At 37.7% G+C, this 17447-nt stretch overlaps 1 protein-coding gene across 1 annotated transcript in view; it reads left to right on the top strand.

Annotated features, from left to right (window-relative positions):
• The window catches only part of TFAP2D (transcription factor AP-2 delta), a 58042-nt gene extending 41300 nt beyond the window's left edge, over window positions 1-16742 (top strand). The window contains exon 7 of the mRNA XM_027057587.2: window positions 14873-16742. Coding sequence (XP_026913388.2) covers window positions 14873-15092 — 220 coding nt within the window. The 3' untranslated portion in view covers window positions 15093-16742. The remainder of the gene's footprint in view (window positions 1-14872) is intronic.
• Window positions 16743-17447: the final 705 nt, after the last annotated feature.

Genomic DNA, 17447 nt, shown 5'->3' with positions numbered 1-17447 from the left:
CCCTTTGAGATCTTGCTTTCGATTCTTTGGGATATAAACCCAGAAGTAGAATTACTATATGATATAGTAATTTTTAATTTTTTTTATTTTTTGAGAAACTGCCATAGACTTATAATATATGAGAGAGACTTTATCATACAGGATTAAGCAGGGCACAGGTAATGACCTGGGGTAATTAGGAAATGCTTTCATCTTTCAATCCACAGTACTTAGCACACAGAGTATGTCCAATAAATATGTTAATTCTTTCTCACAGTGACTGCACCATTGTACATTCTCACCAACAGTGTACAAGGGTTCTAATTCCCCGACATCCATGCCAATACTTATTATTTACTATTTTTGTTTTTGTTTTTGATAGCGGCTATCCTCATGGGTATGAGGTGATATCTCATTTTGGTTTTGACTTGTATTTTTCCAGTGATGAATGATGTGAAGCATCTTTGCATAAGCTTGTTGACCATTTATGTGTCATTTCTGGAGACATGCCTATTCAAGTTTTTTTGCCCATTTTTCTGGTTATTTGCTTTTGTGTTGTTGAGTTGTAGAAGTGCTTTATATATTTTGAATGTTAGCACCTTTTAGACATATGATTTGCAAATATTTTCTTTCATTCTGTTGGTTGTCTTTTTTTATTGTGCTGATTATGTCCTTCAATACACAGAAATTTTTGTGTTGTTCAACTTGCCTGTTTTTACTTTTGTTGCATGTGCTTTTGCTGTCATATCCAGGAAATCCTTGCCAAATCCGAAGTCATGAAGCTTCCCCCATATGTTTTCTTCTAAGAGTTTTATAGTTGTAGGTCTTAAGTTTAGTTAGGTCTTTGATCCATTTTGAGTTAATTTTTATACATGGTATAACATAAGTGGCCATTTTTTTGCATGTCTTAAACTATGTCCTTTTAAATAAAAGATACGTGGTTGACATTTCCAATTAAAACCCAAGTTGAAGTCTCCCAATGTAGAGCAAATTTAAATGTATGTATTTTTTTATTATGCATTTATTAAAAGAAACCTCAATAGAATAGCTTAATAGGACAGTAAAGGTCAGCTTGCTGCCTAACCTTGAAAAAGACTTCATGCTTTTTAAGTAAGCCCTTAAATCTTTCTTGGAGCTTTTTAAAAATCTCAAGGACACAAACACATTTTAAAAGATCTAATTTAATAGGTCAAGTTTAGCATTGAACTTGGGCATCTGGGTTGTTTGCAAAGCTCTGAAGTTGTTTCTGATAGTTAGACATCTTTAAGAAACAGAGCCCTAGGATGTTTCTAGACTATTAACTTTTTTTTTTAACTTTGGAAGAGAAACAATTCTAATTCATTTTTAAAATGACACTGAGAATTGTATAAAGCTCTATCTTGTATACTAACGTGTTAAAAGGATTCTACATTTATTCTTCTTCTAATACTCTGGGTAAAAATATGTCAGCATAGAATGTGTCTCCTTCATAATTTCCAACTGACAGCAGTAACTCTAATTTTGATAGTAGTATAAGCTCAAGAGAAAAATGAATTAGAAAGGAAGCATAACACAACTTTGAAAACAGTCCATTAGTAGTCTGATTTTCTACTATTTTTGCTGAGTTCTGGGTGGAAAACAAGTAAGGATACAGCATGGTTGAATAGGCATAGAGAATGCTGTCATTAGTAACATCAACTTGTGCTATTTTACTTGGTCAAAATACTGTTCCCAATGCAGACCACTTGAATTACACCTTACAGAGTGGCTGATTTGGTACCTTGAGAACTGTGGCTTACTTTCAGCACATTGAATGTGTCCAGGTAAAACTAGGAATGATCTGACCTTATAAAGCACAGATAACTACTTCCAGTTTTCTGTGGTAGTTGACATATTAGTGTGATCTGGGTAACTGTATAGCAGTGACCTTCTCCAAATTCATACCCTGGAAAGCTGCTTGTTTCCATCAAAATGACAGGAGGCAGGTTTATTCATTATTTATAGTTTACTGAATACCATCAAAAGTGTGGAGAAGACAGCAGACACCATAATACCTACTGGAAGGGGGACGAGAATTGATTGAAATCTGCAGAAGACCCTGCAAATACAATTCCCAGGAAGAGTGGTGGCAATTAGACCAAGGTGGCATTGGGCCTCTGGACAGAACACACTCAGCTCAGACAGAAACCTAGATGCCTAATTTTCTGAAATGTTAGGAATTCCCCTCTTTGCGATCTTAGGAAATCTTAACAACTTTTCCCTTCTTTGTCTCTTACATTCTCATAATTGCCTTGAATCTAAGGTCCAGTAAAAGTGTGTCTAACAACGTAAATAAGGGAAGGAAGTTAGACTATCTTTAAAGCTCAGTTCTGAAAGAGAAGCCTATTAGAAAAATGAAGAAATTTTCTTTCCCACCTTGCCTGAAATTTTATTGTTTCTTGTATTTTACTGTGGTAATGGCCAGTGGTACAAAGATTGGAACTAAAGGATTGTCCCATTCCTTGGGAACTTGTAATGTGGAGGAAAATTACTTACAAAGACTTGCAATATATGAGAAATTTTGTAATGAAGGATTAAGCACAGTAGAGGTAATTACCTGGGGTGATTAGGAAAGGCTTTCATCTATCTATCCATAGTATTTAGCACATAGCATGTACCCAATAAATATGTTAATCAATGTAGATTATGATAATATCTCTATTAGGTCTTGGATGTATTCTCCACTGGCTTATTCCCAAGGCCATGGTGTTTTAATTGAACCATGGGCTGGGGAAATGAAATTATCAATGTGCTTAATTCTTCTGTTTGAGTCAAAAAGTGTATTGACATCACACCTTCTCAGAAATAGACCTTTCTACTACTCCCATAGTTCCTGGAAATAAGAAATGTATAGGCAGTCCCAGATAACTGTATTTTGCTTGTGATTACATTTTCTTCATTGATTCTCAATGTTGGAAGGCCCCTTACATTTCCCACTCTCCCTCAACATTTGGATCTTGTCTCCAACATCCTTGTCAGGTTGTCACCCATTCCGGGCTTAAAAACTTTCAATGATAGACTGCTCTTTTATTACCTAGACATCCCTTCTATCTCCACCAACTCTATTTGAAATGCCTTCCTTCCATGGAGGCAATGTCTGTCTCCCTAACATCCCACTCCTTGGGGGCCTTCCAGAGTCAGTTTAGTTCTGTTTCTCTCCCAATTTCTAAAGACAGCTCTGGTGTCTGAGTTTTCTCTTTCTGGGCTGTTCATCCCCCTTTGCTTTAGTATTCCACATATGACATGAATTCCAGTCAGCTCGACTACCTTCTCTGCAACACCCTCAAGAGAGGATGTGTGTCTCTACTTAAACATGACATGTTTGGTTTTCTCCAGAAACCGAAACTCCCAAAGTGTGTATGTTTTGTTTCTTGTTTTTATTTTTCTCATTTTGTAGGTGGCGGGGTGGGGGGGGGGATGGAAAAGTGTTAGGGAAGGTAATCAGCAGTGGATGATTTTATTAATCTTGTGAAAGCATTCTTGCATGTCACAAGAGAAATGAAGGCATTTCAATTAAATGTCTAATTTCAAAAGAGAAAACGCCATGAAATTATACAACTAGGATTGGCATTTAAGAAGTTAAATTATTAAGCCTTCTTCAGGATGTTCTGCCAGTTCAAGGGGTCTTTCAAGACCATTTTATTTAAGAATATTCAAAATAATGAAGGATGCATGGGTGGCTAAATCAGTTAAGCCCCTGCCTTCAGCTCCGGTCATGATCTTATGGTTCATGGGTTCAAGCCCCACTTTGGGCTCTGTGCTGATTTAGTATTCAGCCTGGAGCCTGCTTCAGATTCTGTGTCTCCCTCTCTCTCTGTCCTTCCCCTGCTTGCACTCACTCTGTCTCTCTCAAAAATGAATAAACATTTAAAAAAACTAAAAAAATTAAGAATATTCAAAATAATGGGCCCAAATTGTGAAGAATAAAAGTCCTATATTTCCCAAACTTAAGCTCCTTTATGTAAGGTTGAAATTAAACTTTAAAACTTTAGCTTAAACTTCAAGAAACTGAGGACAATTCCCATGTGCAAAGAAAGCAACACATAACTGTAGGTGGTCACCTTTTATTCACTAGTTAAATAAGGACAGTTTCTATTTACATAAGAGTAAAAATAGTCTCCTTTGAAGTAAAAAATTTCCTAGTAAAAATGTAGAGTAAAAATAAAATGTAGAGTAAAAAGTAAACAATTTCACTTCCTTAGCAAACAGGTGGAACCATGATGAACTTCTTGTAGGAACCTACATTAAATTACTTAGATTAACTTAACATTGGGCAAGAAATTTAAGAGTTAAATCAGTTGCCAATATTTATCATACTTCACAAGCTGCATGGCACCAAAGCAAATGCCGCAGGAGATATACAAAAAAAGCATCCCTTGAAGGTCACTTGATGGCAATTTAATGGATTTTTAGGGTCAGCACATAGGAAACTAGTAATTCAAACAATAGAAACCAGAAGAAATTGTTTCCTTTTTATTTCAAAAAACTTTTTTAATGTTTATTTATTCTTGAGAGAGTGACAGAGCATGAGCAGGGGAGGGGGACACAGAATCTGAAGCAGGCTCCAGGCTCTCAGCTGTCAGCACAGAGCCCAATGCGAGGCTCGAACCCACAAACTGCAAGATCATGACGGGAGCTGAAGTCCAACACTCAACCAACTGAGCCACCCAGGCACCCCCTGAGGCAACTGCAAGTCGCAAACATGGCCCTGTAAAAACAACACATGTGAATTATTGCCTCAGGAGTGCATAGTTGGTAAAGAAGTTGGATACATTTTTATTTCAATAATTTCTATCTTTGTTGAGCTCTGGATTTGGGGAGGGTCTGGGGAGACAAAACAGGATTGTGGGAAGCACTCAGGATGGGTTTCAGGGACCTAACTCTGTCTCGTCTTGTTTCCAGCTGATAGTATGGTTTTAGAGGTGACATTTTACCAGTCTGGCCTCTGCATGTTCATCTATAAATTAATACATTTAAGTTGGATGATCCCTAAGGTTCATTCTACACCAATGATCTTTTACCCTATTCTCCATTTCCTGCTCACTGTTAAATCATTATTCTATTCTGTGTTCCCATATGATCTCATTTTTTTCTCTTTATGTTTCAGAAAATTGTTCATTTTAAAAAGTTGACAATTGGATAAAATTCATCTAAGAAAGCACAGAGCCCTAAGCTTAGCATTTCCATTCCCTTATTCTAAATAGAAAATATAAATTGCCTGATAGGGAGAAGTATAAGGAGATGGTTAATTTATTCCTAAAAACTCTATTCTTACATGCAAAAATAGGGTGCAGATGTCAAAAATATCTTCACCTTCAAAGAGTTGACTAGAATGGGACTGACTTGGGTCTTTCCTAATGCACATGCAATGATCATATCCTTAGCCTCCTTTGCTAATGAGCTGGATTGAAGTAAAATGGAATCACAAGGACTCAATCCCCTTTGGGACCTGAGTAAGTGGCTGAGAAGAGCAGGAAGAATGAGACCTTATGATGGTAGATGGGCAACACATCACCCAGTCTGGCAGAGATTCAGGGATGTCATAAATACACTTCTCCAAAGTGAGTTTTGTAGAACATTAGCCTCGCGAGATGCTCCTTGAAAGTGTCTCATGGTCAAGTGTTTTATGGTTCAGGAAACCCTGCCTATTATACTCTCCTTGAAGTATGCCAGTTACACATTAGCATATCAAAAGCTCCCAGAACCCTTTATGAATGGAAGAAATGCTTAGCCCCATGTTTCCAAAACGCGATCACAGGAACTCTTTTTTTCTCAGAATAACTATTCACATCCCATGAAACTCAGGTTCTACAGAAGTTCTTGGGGGAAATGCTCAGTTCTTCATTCTCTTTTTCTGGGAAGGATAGCAGACATGGTAGTTAGGTGTTACTTCTTGGTGCTAGGGGCACATACCCAACTCCCTGGTTGCATTTAAATTGAATAGGTACCATTTAAAAAATACTAATGTTTTGGACCTATACCAAAATAATTAAATCAGGATCTTTGGAGTCAGACCCGCACTTTGGTATCTTTTAAGAAGCTCCCTGGGTGGACTTTGGTAGCTGTATCTGGGGATACCACCAGCTGAAGGAAGCACTTGTGAGTGCTGGTAAGGCCTTGCTAATGAGTACATCTCAGTAACTTGTCACCACCAGAGAACTATATACCTTAATTATGCTCCTTAATTAAATTCCATTTTAAAAGCACTTAGGACCATGGGACAATATAATCTATGTAGAAAATCAGCTCCATCAGACAGTTTCTCTCTTCCTCTATATCTGCAGCCAGTTAGGCTACAAAGGGTAGATGCCATCAAGTTTTGGGAGGATAAGCCCCAGCTACTTTCCTCTGGGTGAGGTCTCTGTCCATGGCCTATATTCAGGGTTTGTGCTACCTCAGAGAGATGAAGCGCCTTACCCTCACAGCCCTGAAAAGAAATAAGGTTTTGCAGAAAAGCCCCACAATCCTTTGCTGGTGTTCTCCAGGGGCTGGTTCCCAGCCATCTGCCTCACGACTGTTCTCAGGAGTAGAAGAAGGCATTTTGCTGACTGTCACCTAAAACTGTAGTGGGGAGTAGGGACTAAGCCTCAGGCTACATTTGGACCTAAACCTGCAGTAGCTGAATAATCCGGGAGGGAAAGAGGAGGCTTGTCTTCCCTTTAAACCTTGCTGCCTGCAGCCTCTAGAGGCCAAAAAACAAAAACTGAGGCTGGTGACAGTGGCATTTGTATGCAATTTGGGAAATCAAAGATCTATGATAGCAAACACCTATTGGAACGATGCAACATAACAAAATAATGAGAATAATAATCCAGACTGTTTCAACCTTTACAAAGCAAAGTTTGCTTGTCAAACATTTTCCAGGTAGAAAGTTGGAATTTGACAAAATGAAATTAGCTTTTACTCTAATTACCTGAATGATGATGGGGGTGATTTTCTCTTGATTCTCTGTCTTCCAGTGTGTAGCATAATAGTATCTATTATATCCATCTTTTTGTGTCCCACAAGAAAGCTAAAAAAATCCATCCATGGTTGTCAGACACACCTGAGTGACCTAGTCTTCAGTGGCAAATACTAATGAGGCTTCCATCTCCTTTTCAATGCATTTTATTTGTTTTTTTGTTTTTTACTTTTTTTTTTTCTATTAAGTAGGCTCCACACTCAATGTGGGGCTTGAACTCAAGACCTAGACATCAAGGGTAGCATGCCAGGCCCCCCACCCTTTCAATATATTTTAATTCAGTATTTGCTTATTTTTTAGAAAGAATGTGCTGAATCCTAGGTCCAACTGTTGCCAAGATGGGAAGAATTCGGGGGAAGATTCCATAGGAGTTTGCTTTAGGCTATTTTTTTATTAATTGCTGTTTTGTTTAAATTAGTTTAGACAAATCAATTAAAGTAATGATAGTGTATTTCTGAAGGACAGCTAGAACAATATGGGAAAAGTTTTGTAACATTTCTCTGGCCTACAACAAAGCTAGTGGAATATAAACCATATTTACTTCGATTTAGAAAAGTAAAATAGCTCTTGTTCCTCAGGTAGTTATCTATTGAGAATCCTATGTTAATTTATATTCCAAGTAAGCATTGAAGCTTTGGAGACTTTCAAGATAAACATATAAGGCCTTAGCCAGAAGCAAAAAATGCACTTACCCAGAGATCGTAAGGTGTGAAGAGAAGTTTGTGAAATTTCTATTATATGCAAATTTCCTGATAGGTTCTCATCAATAATGTCAGGTAGTTTATAAGTATAAACACTGAGTTAAAGATAGACTGTTCTTAACATCTTATTAGCAAAATCACACAGGGAAAAAGAAGAAAGGATTCTAATTTATTCTCTTTCAAATAGCAATCTCTTCTTTCCCATCTGCTATTTCTTTTTAATTTTTTAAAAATGTTTATTCATTTTTGAGAAAGAGAGAGAGATAGGGAGAGACACAGCATGAACAGGGGAGGGGCAGAGGGGAAGGCACAGAAAGCAAAGCAGGCTCCAGGCTCTGAGCTGTCAGCACAGAGTCCCATGCGGGGCTCGAACTCATGTACCATGAGATCATGACCTGAGCCAAAGTCGGACCCTTAACGGAGTGAGCCACCCAGGGACCCCATCCCATCTGTTATTATTACCTCTTGCATTTCTGTCTCAATTTCTTCATTTTTAACCCTACTAATAGAGAACAGAGTTTGAACTGCTGCAGTACATTTTCCCTTAAAAAGTTAAATTCTATCATCAGTAGAACTTATTCAGGTCAAGCCCATTGGTCAAGAAGAGATTAGGATGACACCCTATAAAAAGACAAAAAGCAGTATAAGTCCACAGGTACACATGCACACACAGACATACTCCCTCCTTAGAAAGGGTGGTTCTAACCCTGTGCTCTCCCTCCAATTGCTGAAATGGGAACATACCCTAACGCTCAGGGGGAAAGTCCAAAGTAGAACATTACCTTTTGGATCCAGCATAGTTACTATCTTCCTGAGCTGAGCCAATTTGAAAAGATGGTTTATATTGCAGAAAGATGCTCTTGAGAATGTTAATTGGGGGGACCTAGCAGAATAGGAGTTTTTAAAACCATGAATAAAATTAAGAAAATGACTATTAAATAGAAGTTACATTTTCTCTAACATCAGGTGCCATAAATGATAGCAGTCTGGATTTTCTCAGCAGGTAATTGTATTGCTCACAGTCAGTTGTCAGACCCTTCCTGCTCCTCAGTGTGAAATTAGTAATAGGAAAATGAAGTCAATGAGCTGGAATCTATCTAGTTAGACAGAGAGAGAGAGGGAATAGATGAAGGTAAATATAGCTTGTAAGCCTGACTAGCTGTGATCTAAACCTCAAATTCTGACCTTTGCTTTTTTAGTTTAGACTTACTGATTTGGGGAGCCTTTCTCTGAGAATTGCTCTTGGTGCAGATCTCTCTGTCAGTATACTGCAAGTGGGTATGTTTCCCTTAATCTCACCTAAATTTCACACCATTGGTTTTGGCCCACCACCTACACTTTTTACCACATTAAGGTATTTTAAAATTTTGGTTCCATTATCCAACATAGGAATTTTCCTATTTTCATGCCAGCACTTAAATCTATGATGCCTTCAACCACATTGTCAATTAACATGGCAAGCAGAGTGTGATGAATGGGAGAGTCTTGCAGAACTCCACTGGAAACACCCTTCAAGGTTGACAAATGCCCTCAGTCTGCACTTTGGGCATCATTATCCAACCAGCTGTGAGTCTATCTAAGTTGCCCTCATTTAGCTCACTTGCCCCCTCTCCTTATTTGGGGAGATTTTGTCAGATGCTTTGGTAAAATTCTATAGTAAAGTACATTGTTAGTCCTTTCATAACACTTTTATTTTAAAAAAAATACAGTTACTGGAGCATCTGGCTGGCTCAGACAATGGAGCATGCAACTCTTAATCTCAGGGTTGTAAGTTCAAGCCCCACAGTGGGTGTAGAGATTACTCAAAAATTTTTAAAAATCTTAAAAAAAATACAGTTACTTTATTGGGCTCGCCACTGAACCCATGCAGCACTTCTGTGGTCACTTCCCTTTTTAAAATATTAATACTTCAGAATTCTAAGAACCCATCATATGAACAAAGTGTGATAAACCCATTCAGTGGACTACTTAATCAACAATAAAAAAATAATCTATTGATAAACACAGCATGGAAGAATCTCAGAATTATTATGTGAAGTGAAAAGAGCTAGACTTTATTAGACTTATTATATAGACTTTATTATTTGGTTTATATGACAGTTGGGGAAAACTATAGACTTTATTATTTGGTTTATATGACAGTTGGGGGAAAAAGGAAAAACTGTAGGGATAGAAATTAAAGCACTGATTCCCAGGAGCTGGAGGGGAAGAGGGGAATATTAACTGAAAAGGAACATGAGAACACATTTTGGGTAACTGTAGTGATTACACAAGTGTATGAGTTCATCAAAATTCAACAGACCATATACCCGAAAAGGATAAATATTCCCCTACATAAATTTAACCTCAATGTACGTGATTTAAAAAATGTCCCATTACAAGAACCTTGTTAAAGGATGAGTTAAATGTAATTAAATATGCTAGAGTTTCTGAACTCTGTCTCTTTTTCCCTTCTTTGATTACTTAAAAAAATTTTTTTAAGTTTATTTATTTTGAGAGAGACAGAGAGAGAGAGAGAGAGAGAGAGAGAGAGAACAAGTGGGGGAGGGGCAGAGAGAAGGATAGACAGAATCCCAAGCAGGCTCCACACCATCAGTGCCATGGCCAATGCAGGGCCCAAACTCAGGAACGTGAGATCGTGACCTGAGCCGAGATCAAGAGTCATAGGCTAACTGACTGCGCCACCAAGGCACCCCATCCCTTGCTCTGATTATTAAGGCGGGTTACTCTGTTCTATTTCATGCTTCCTCTCCAATCTTCCAGGAATTTTCAAAGATTACCTAACAACTCCAGTGTCTCAAAAACACATGCATGTTTTCTTTATCCTGAAATAGTTTCCTATACTTAAAAAAAAGAAAAGTCTCAACTCCATTCCTTATACCATTGCCAGTTTTAAAGATTAAACTCTCTGAAAAGAAAGCAAAGTATCTTACTTACCATTTAATCTTTCATATGCTAACATAGCACTGTGTTCCCTCCAAACCTTGGGCCCTTTTCTGCAGTGTTCCTCTTCCTCGGTCTTGGAACAGAAATTTAAACTACATCCTACTACTCTGGGCTTCAGAGACTCCCAAATGAAATCATGGAACTTTAGCCTTCTGTTAAGTCAATCATTCTGGACACTGAGGTACCCAGCCCCTTCTCTTCCCAGGGGCTGCTGCCTCAGGAGGTCACCAGAAGCCACTGTGCTGACAGTGGGCAATGTCAGGAAAAATACGGGTTGAATATAGTGTCGCATCTCAGCCCTGTTTGTTTTCATTGTTGCTGTTCGTTTGTGGTTTATTTTTATCTTGACAACTCTTCATTTTTTTTTTAAGATTAGACTATAACTTTTGATTACCGATTTATAGTAAGAACTCAAACCGCAAAGTTTTAGAGATACAGATAACATCTTATTTGCCACTACATTAAGATCTAGCATACTTTGGGGTGCCTGTGTGGCTCATCTGGTTAAGCATCCAACTCTGGATTTCAGCTCAGGTCATGATCTCACAGTCTTGGGATTGAGTCCCACATCCGGCTCAGTGCAGAGACTGAGTGGGATTCTATCTCCCTCTCTCTCTGTCCCTCCCCTGCTTGTGCGCGTGCGCTCTCTCTCTCTCTCAAAATAAATAAGCTTAAAAAAAAAAGAAAGATCTGGTGTACTTTGATTATCACTTGGGCTCTGAGGTCACCCATATAGCTCTCAGTCCTCCTCCTTACTTTGGTGACTGAGATCTTACCCTCATCTGTCTGTTGTCGTCCCATGGTCTTGCCAGGCTCTAGTGTTACAATTTTGGAGGGTATGTTACTCCTTTCTCCTCAAAATTCTTTTTAAGTCCTCTCATAACTTTGGCGAGTGTCTACTCTTTGGCAGGAGCACACCTTCTATTTCTTAATCATGGGACCAGGAAACTGGCACATGTTTTTCAACATCATCCAAGGAGCTTTGATGGGTGGGTGGACTTTGGATCAGCTGAGGAGAAGAAGGAGGGCAAACAAAGGTGCCCAAGTAGGAATGGCCATCACAGGTTTGGGGATAGAAAAGCTTAGAGCCTGAGATAAGCCTTTCAAAATAAAGAACTAGAATACATGATCACAAAGGGTGGAGGAAGGAGGCCTGAGAAATGCAAATATGATATGAAATCTGATGCGGTGTTTGTATCGTCTGCCACCTTCAGCAAAAATGTTGAAAATGTGGCATGAAGATGACACATTGAGCGCAGTGCTAGCTGTCTCTTTCACTTGTCTGGTTCGGGAGGAGAAACTTTTCGATGAATTTGAATTAGAACTTTTACATTTTGACTATCTACTTCAAACCGCCATGGCAACTGTTTAACTCAGGTAGTAATATTTGTTTGTGAAATGCTCTCTGAGATTAATCTGATGAAAATATATGCAAATGCCAAGTATAACTTTAATATTAAGCCTGTGGCTGAAAATATTATTTTCCAAAGGCAAAAATTGATCTCTGTTGTAAAAGATTTTGGGGATTTGACTAACAGATCACCTTAGTTTGTTTTCTGTCTAGGATTGAAAGTCAGCCTTATCCTTTCTGTTTTTACTTTTATTTTTCTGTAGATTCTACATTATTCCTCTTCTCTTTTTTTGTATGTCACTATGAATGAAATATAAACCTATTTTTTCCGGAGTGGTTGGTGCTAACAGAATAGCATGATGTTTCCAGAAATTTCTTTTAATCATCCTGTGATTTCACACTTTTTTTGTGTGCTATTCTAATACAACATTACATTACTTGAAATATTTGGATTTATAAACCTCACTGAAAACTGCTAGAACAGAAGCCATCTTTTATACTTATTATCATCCTATGCAGTCTGCCCTGTGTGTTTTTTAATGTGCAGGTAATGTTAAATGAAGGAATGAACACAATTTACATAACATATTTTTCCATGTTGAAAGATAACATTATAAACAGTTACTTTTCTTTAAGTTTTATTTATTTATTTTTATTAAAGTCTAATTAACATACCATGTTATATTAGTTCTGGGTATACAACACAAGAAATACCTTTTCTCATGTTGAAGATTCTACAATCAATTTTAGGTTCTTCTATTGAGCTCCAATTTCCATAACCTTCTGTCCATATCCTGGGTTTAAAGGAGAGCATCCTAAGCTTTAGTACCTGTGGACTGAGGCTTAGGGTTGGAAAGAAACTTGCAGATGTTTTAGTAAGACTGTTATCATCTTACAAAGCTAAAAAACTTCCTCCAGATCACAAAGTGCCTAAAGTCAGAGCCCGAGTGAAGACTTGGCACATTTGGGTCTCAGTGCAGGACAAAGGTGACAACGCATCCTGCTAATGATCAGTTGCATATTATAGAAGCAAGAAAGGCCATCTGCCAAGAAAGGAGACCAGCTTAAAAACTGTTCATCATGGTGACAACTCTTCTCCACATTTATATAGGCCTGTCCACTTTGTTCTTGAGTTTTAAAAACCTTGATCTTAGACAGAACAAGTGAGTAAGAAGAATGATCATCTTCCAGGACTACAAGTCTGATAAGATCTATCAGACTCGCTGATAGATCTTAAAGCATATGGATTCCTTTCCAGTTTTCTCATTGAGATATGGAGCTGAAGTCAGTTTTCCCACTCAGCAATGCAAGATACTATAGCAAAGATATGCAGATGTTTGAACTCAAAGTTTGAGAAACTAAGCTAAAACTGCCGATAGAATGTGATTTCTCAAAAAAAAAAAAAACCCAAAAAACAAAAAAACGACGACGACAAAAACAAAAACAAACAAACAAACAAAAGAGTAACACATACCCACATCCTGGGAAGAACATAAGCACAGAGGCAGTACAGAATGTTAGATTTGTCAGGCAAATTACCCAACTTCTCTGGGCATTACTTCATCTGTAAAATGGAAATAATAATACCTCATTTTTAGTGTTGTTTCCAGAATTATATACAGTGATACAGAATGAAGCACATAGAACATGGCCTGGTATAGATTCAGAACTCAAATATTGGCTATTAACTTTAATATTTAACCTAGTGAAACTAAATTCTGCATACTCTTCCATAGATAAAGAGGGCAGTTACAACCAAGAGAACATGGCACTATAGAGGAAAATAAAATTCATCCAGTGGTACAAAGAGCTCTAAACGGGAAGAAAGCATGAGAAGAGAGGCAGTTTGTAATCAGAGCCAAACATTTAGACATTAATGGATATCTTCACTCAGTTATTTTTGTGGATGCAGCCATGATTAATTCTTCTACTGCTCCAATCAATTCCATTTATTGTCCAGACTCCCTGATAGACCTTAAAGCATATGGATTCCTTTCTAGCTATCTCATTGAGAAATGGACCTGAAGTCAGTTTTCCCACTCAGCAATGCAAGATATTATAGCAAAGATATGCAGATGTTTGAACTATGATGATATCTTATATTTCAAATTTTGGTGTGCATAGTTGTCTAAGCACTGACTATTTTTATCTTCTAAATAAATGAAGTCTTAAGACTTTTTCCTTTTTAAAAAAATTTTTTTAATGTTTATTTATTTTTGAGACAGAGAGAAACAGAGCATGAATGGGGGAGGGTCAGAGAGAGAGGGAGACACAGAATCTGAAGCAGGCTCCAGGCTCTGAGCTGTCAGCACAGAGCCCGACGCGGGGCTCGAACTCACGGACCGTGAGATCATGACCTGAGCCAAAGTCGGACACTTAACCGGCTGAGCAACCCAAGTGCCCCAACTTTTTCCTTTTTTTAAAAAAATCTTTATGTATTTACTTTTGAGAGAGAGAGAGAGAGAGAGAGAGAGAGAGAGAGAGAGGGAAAGGAGCAGAGAGAGAATCCCAAGCAGGCTTCATGCTGTCAGCGTGGAGCCAGTTGTGGGCCTGAAGTCACAAATTGTGAGACCATGACCTGAGATGAAATCAAGAATCAGATGCTTAGCTGACTGAGCCACCCAAGCACTCATTTCTTAATGAGATAGAGAATCAGAGCTAAATCATGTATTAAACACCTAGACTTGCTAATCATTAATGTATATCAAGTCTATCAGTGACAAATCTTCTAGATGCATCCTGAATTTCTTATGGTCAAAAGCAATACAGTGACTTGTGTTCTGCCTTTCATTATGGTTGACACTATTTAGGACCACAATAAATGCCTGTTTAATTGAACGTTCTGGGTTAAGTGGTTGTTCTGTATCATACTGTAAGTTGTTCATTTCTTTTTTTCCTACCACTTCTCATTTCCAGTTTGATCACTCATGGCTTTGGGACTCCAGCAATATGTGCAGCCCTAAGCACTTTCCAAACAGTCCTCAGTGAAATGCTGAACTACTTGGAAAAACACACTACCCACAAAAATGGCGGAGCGGCGGATTCTGGCCAAGGACATGCCAACTCGGAGAAAGCCCCCCTGCGGAAAACTTCAGAGGCTGCCGTGAAAGAGGGCAAAACAGAAAAGACAGACTAGCTACATCAAACAGAATCTATTTCTAGAGAGTCTTGCTGCTGATATTTTTTCTAATATATATATCATTGAGGGTGATTAATCTTCAGTGGACCAAATCTCTACCCTCCCCCAACCCTCCATAAAAAAAATAAAAATGGAAATGAAAAATGAAACAAAAAGGACAACCCCCCCCCAAAAAAAAGAAAAAAAAAGGAAAACAGCAGTGTAACCGTGTGATGAAATTGTCACTTTTTAATTTTATGTTATGATAAACTTTTTGTGCACGTAATTTATTGTTCCGGATTATAAACATCACAGTTTTTAAGCACTTCTGGACTCTGGAGAGGCAGCACATGCTTTTTCACATCTAACGGATGCACTTTCTTATCCAACTATGTAGTTAGGGATTAGAAAGCATGACCAACTGGAATCCATCACCAGTGCTTACAGTTCCAGTCTTTCTTCACTTAATTCCCTGGTAACAGAAGAGTGCCTCTTTCCATTAAATAGACCAGTCTGGCAATCAATCCATCAATAAATGCTTTGGGAACTGAAAAGGGCAGTCATGAATCTTTGTCCTGTGAATTGACAGAAATTCTAAAATTTTGGTCACCCCACTTATATTTTGGTTAAGCCCACTTAACTACCAGTGCCTTGGTGGTATTTCAAAATTCCAGAAAACTCTGCCCTCTTTATGTATGACCATTCCCACCCCACCCTAAGATCTACCCCCACTCCATAACTAAGAAGACACAGCATAATATTGAAGAGATAAGAGATGAACTCTTCCATTCATTTTCTTTGCATCCCCAGCCTAAGAGTTCAAGGAAGTAGACTGCACTTAGTGGCTCTTGGCAGGATGGCTAAAGGAAAGGGTAGCTTTGCTGCTTTTGGCTCCTGAAGGAGAAGCAGTGGTATTGTGTTGCCTGGAAAAGCATGGAAATAAGAACAGTGATGTTTCCAGGAATCCTTGCCCCTCAGAGAGAGGAGAGGAGCCCAAGGGACTAGTGGAGGCTCCTTGAAGTGCTGGTGGTCAATGATTGTATGGTTAAAATATGAACCGTTTTTTTCTACCTTTGTGCTTCTTCTACATGCCTGATGGCTGTGTTCTAAACCTTTAGAGGCACAGAAGCATTCGGGTCTGTGTTCAATAAAGAAAACAAAACCAGAATGATCAGAGAAGACTTTTGCTTTTAAGATGCCTCCTTTTTTTTATAGCTTGTTCTGTACCTTCATTGTCCTTTAGTTAAGACACTGAAAACGAGGTTCCTGGCTGCAAAGGCCAGGGGCTAATTGAATGAAAGTTTGGTCCATTTAAACCTGAACGTGTCAAGAAACCTGATTCGTACCACACTGTACTGACCTTTCTATTGTTAACAATTGTCAAACTTCTAGGCAAATAAAGATGTAGGTCATCGTCTATGAAAAAAATTATTTTAATAATATGTGGACTCCTGATACTAAGGTTAGCATGAAAATATTGTCCTCTTCTTAACACATTTCAATTACTTTCAAAAAGTCTCTGTTGTATTATAATCCCATGGGTAATATTACTATTATTTTTAATTGAGAAGAAATTGCTCAAGATTTTTCATGTAGAGCACACAAGATATTTTTACCTAATGATAATTCTTAAAGTTATTTGACCTTTATCTTCAATCTTGTACAGAAAAGAAGAACAATAATCAATGAAAATCTAAATTTTCTAGACTAAATTCAATTAACAGAAGACACTACTAAGGCATTCTATAATAAAGGGGTTTTATAGTTATACTGTAGAAGAGCTTAAAATAAATGTAACAGTAATGAGTTGTGATTTCATGTGTTTACCTAGTTCCATGTTTTAAATTTTGCCATTACTCATGGATTAAAAGTTTTTTGAAATAAAATAGAATAAAGCAGGAATTCTGCTGCAGTTCCAAATTTCATCACAAAATGAATTATTCCATTTTACATGAAATTTCCCATATTGTAAAATATACACATGAAACAGAAATGAATATTTCAGTTTAATAAGTAGTAGGAAGGCTATATACAGATAATGTGGGCTATTAACATTTCCTTAATGAAATTTCCACATTAATACTCTTTTATTCCTTTTATTATTAACAGTTACATATGTATTTAATATGGCATTTTGATATGTATATCTGCTAGATACTTAATGTAGTTATATACCATGTCAAATGTTCACCAATAATCAGATGAAAAATTAGATCTGGCTTACAGTACCACCTTCTCCACCCATAGTTGTGACTAGCTGGGGTTCTTAACACTTCAATGGGGTGGTATTATTTATTAGCCTTGGAAACAAAAGTATAACTATAAAAAACTACAGTGCATATTATTTACCAGGATTCTGGGTGTCTTAAGAGC

The sequence above is a fragment of the Acinonyx jubatus genome, chromosome B2 (assembly GCF_027475565.1).
Source record: "Acinonyx jubatus isolate Ajub_Pintada_27869175 chromosome B2, VMU_Ajub_asm_v1.0, whole genome shotgun sequence".
Taxonomy (NCBI): Eukaryota; Metazoa; Chordata; class Mammalia; order Carnivora; family Felidae; genus Acinonyx; species Acinonyx jubatus.
Note: the sequence above shows the minus strand (reverse complement) of the source record. Positions and strands in the feature narration are given on the sequence as shown.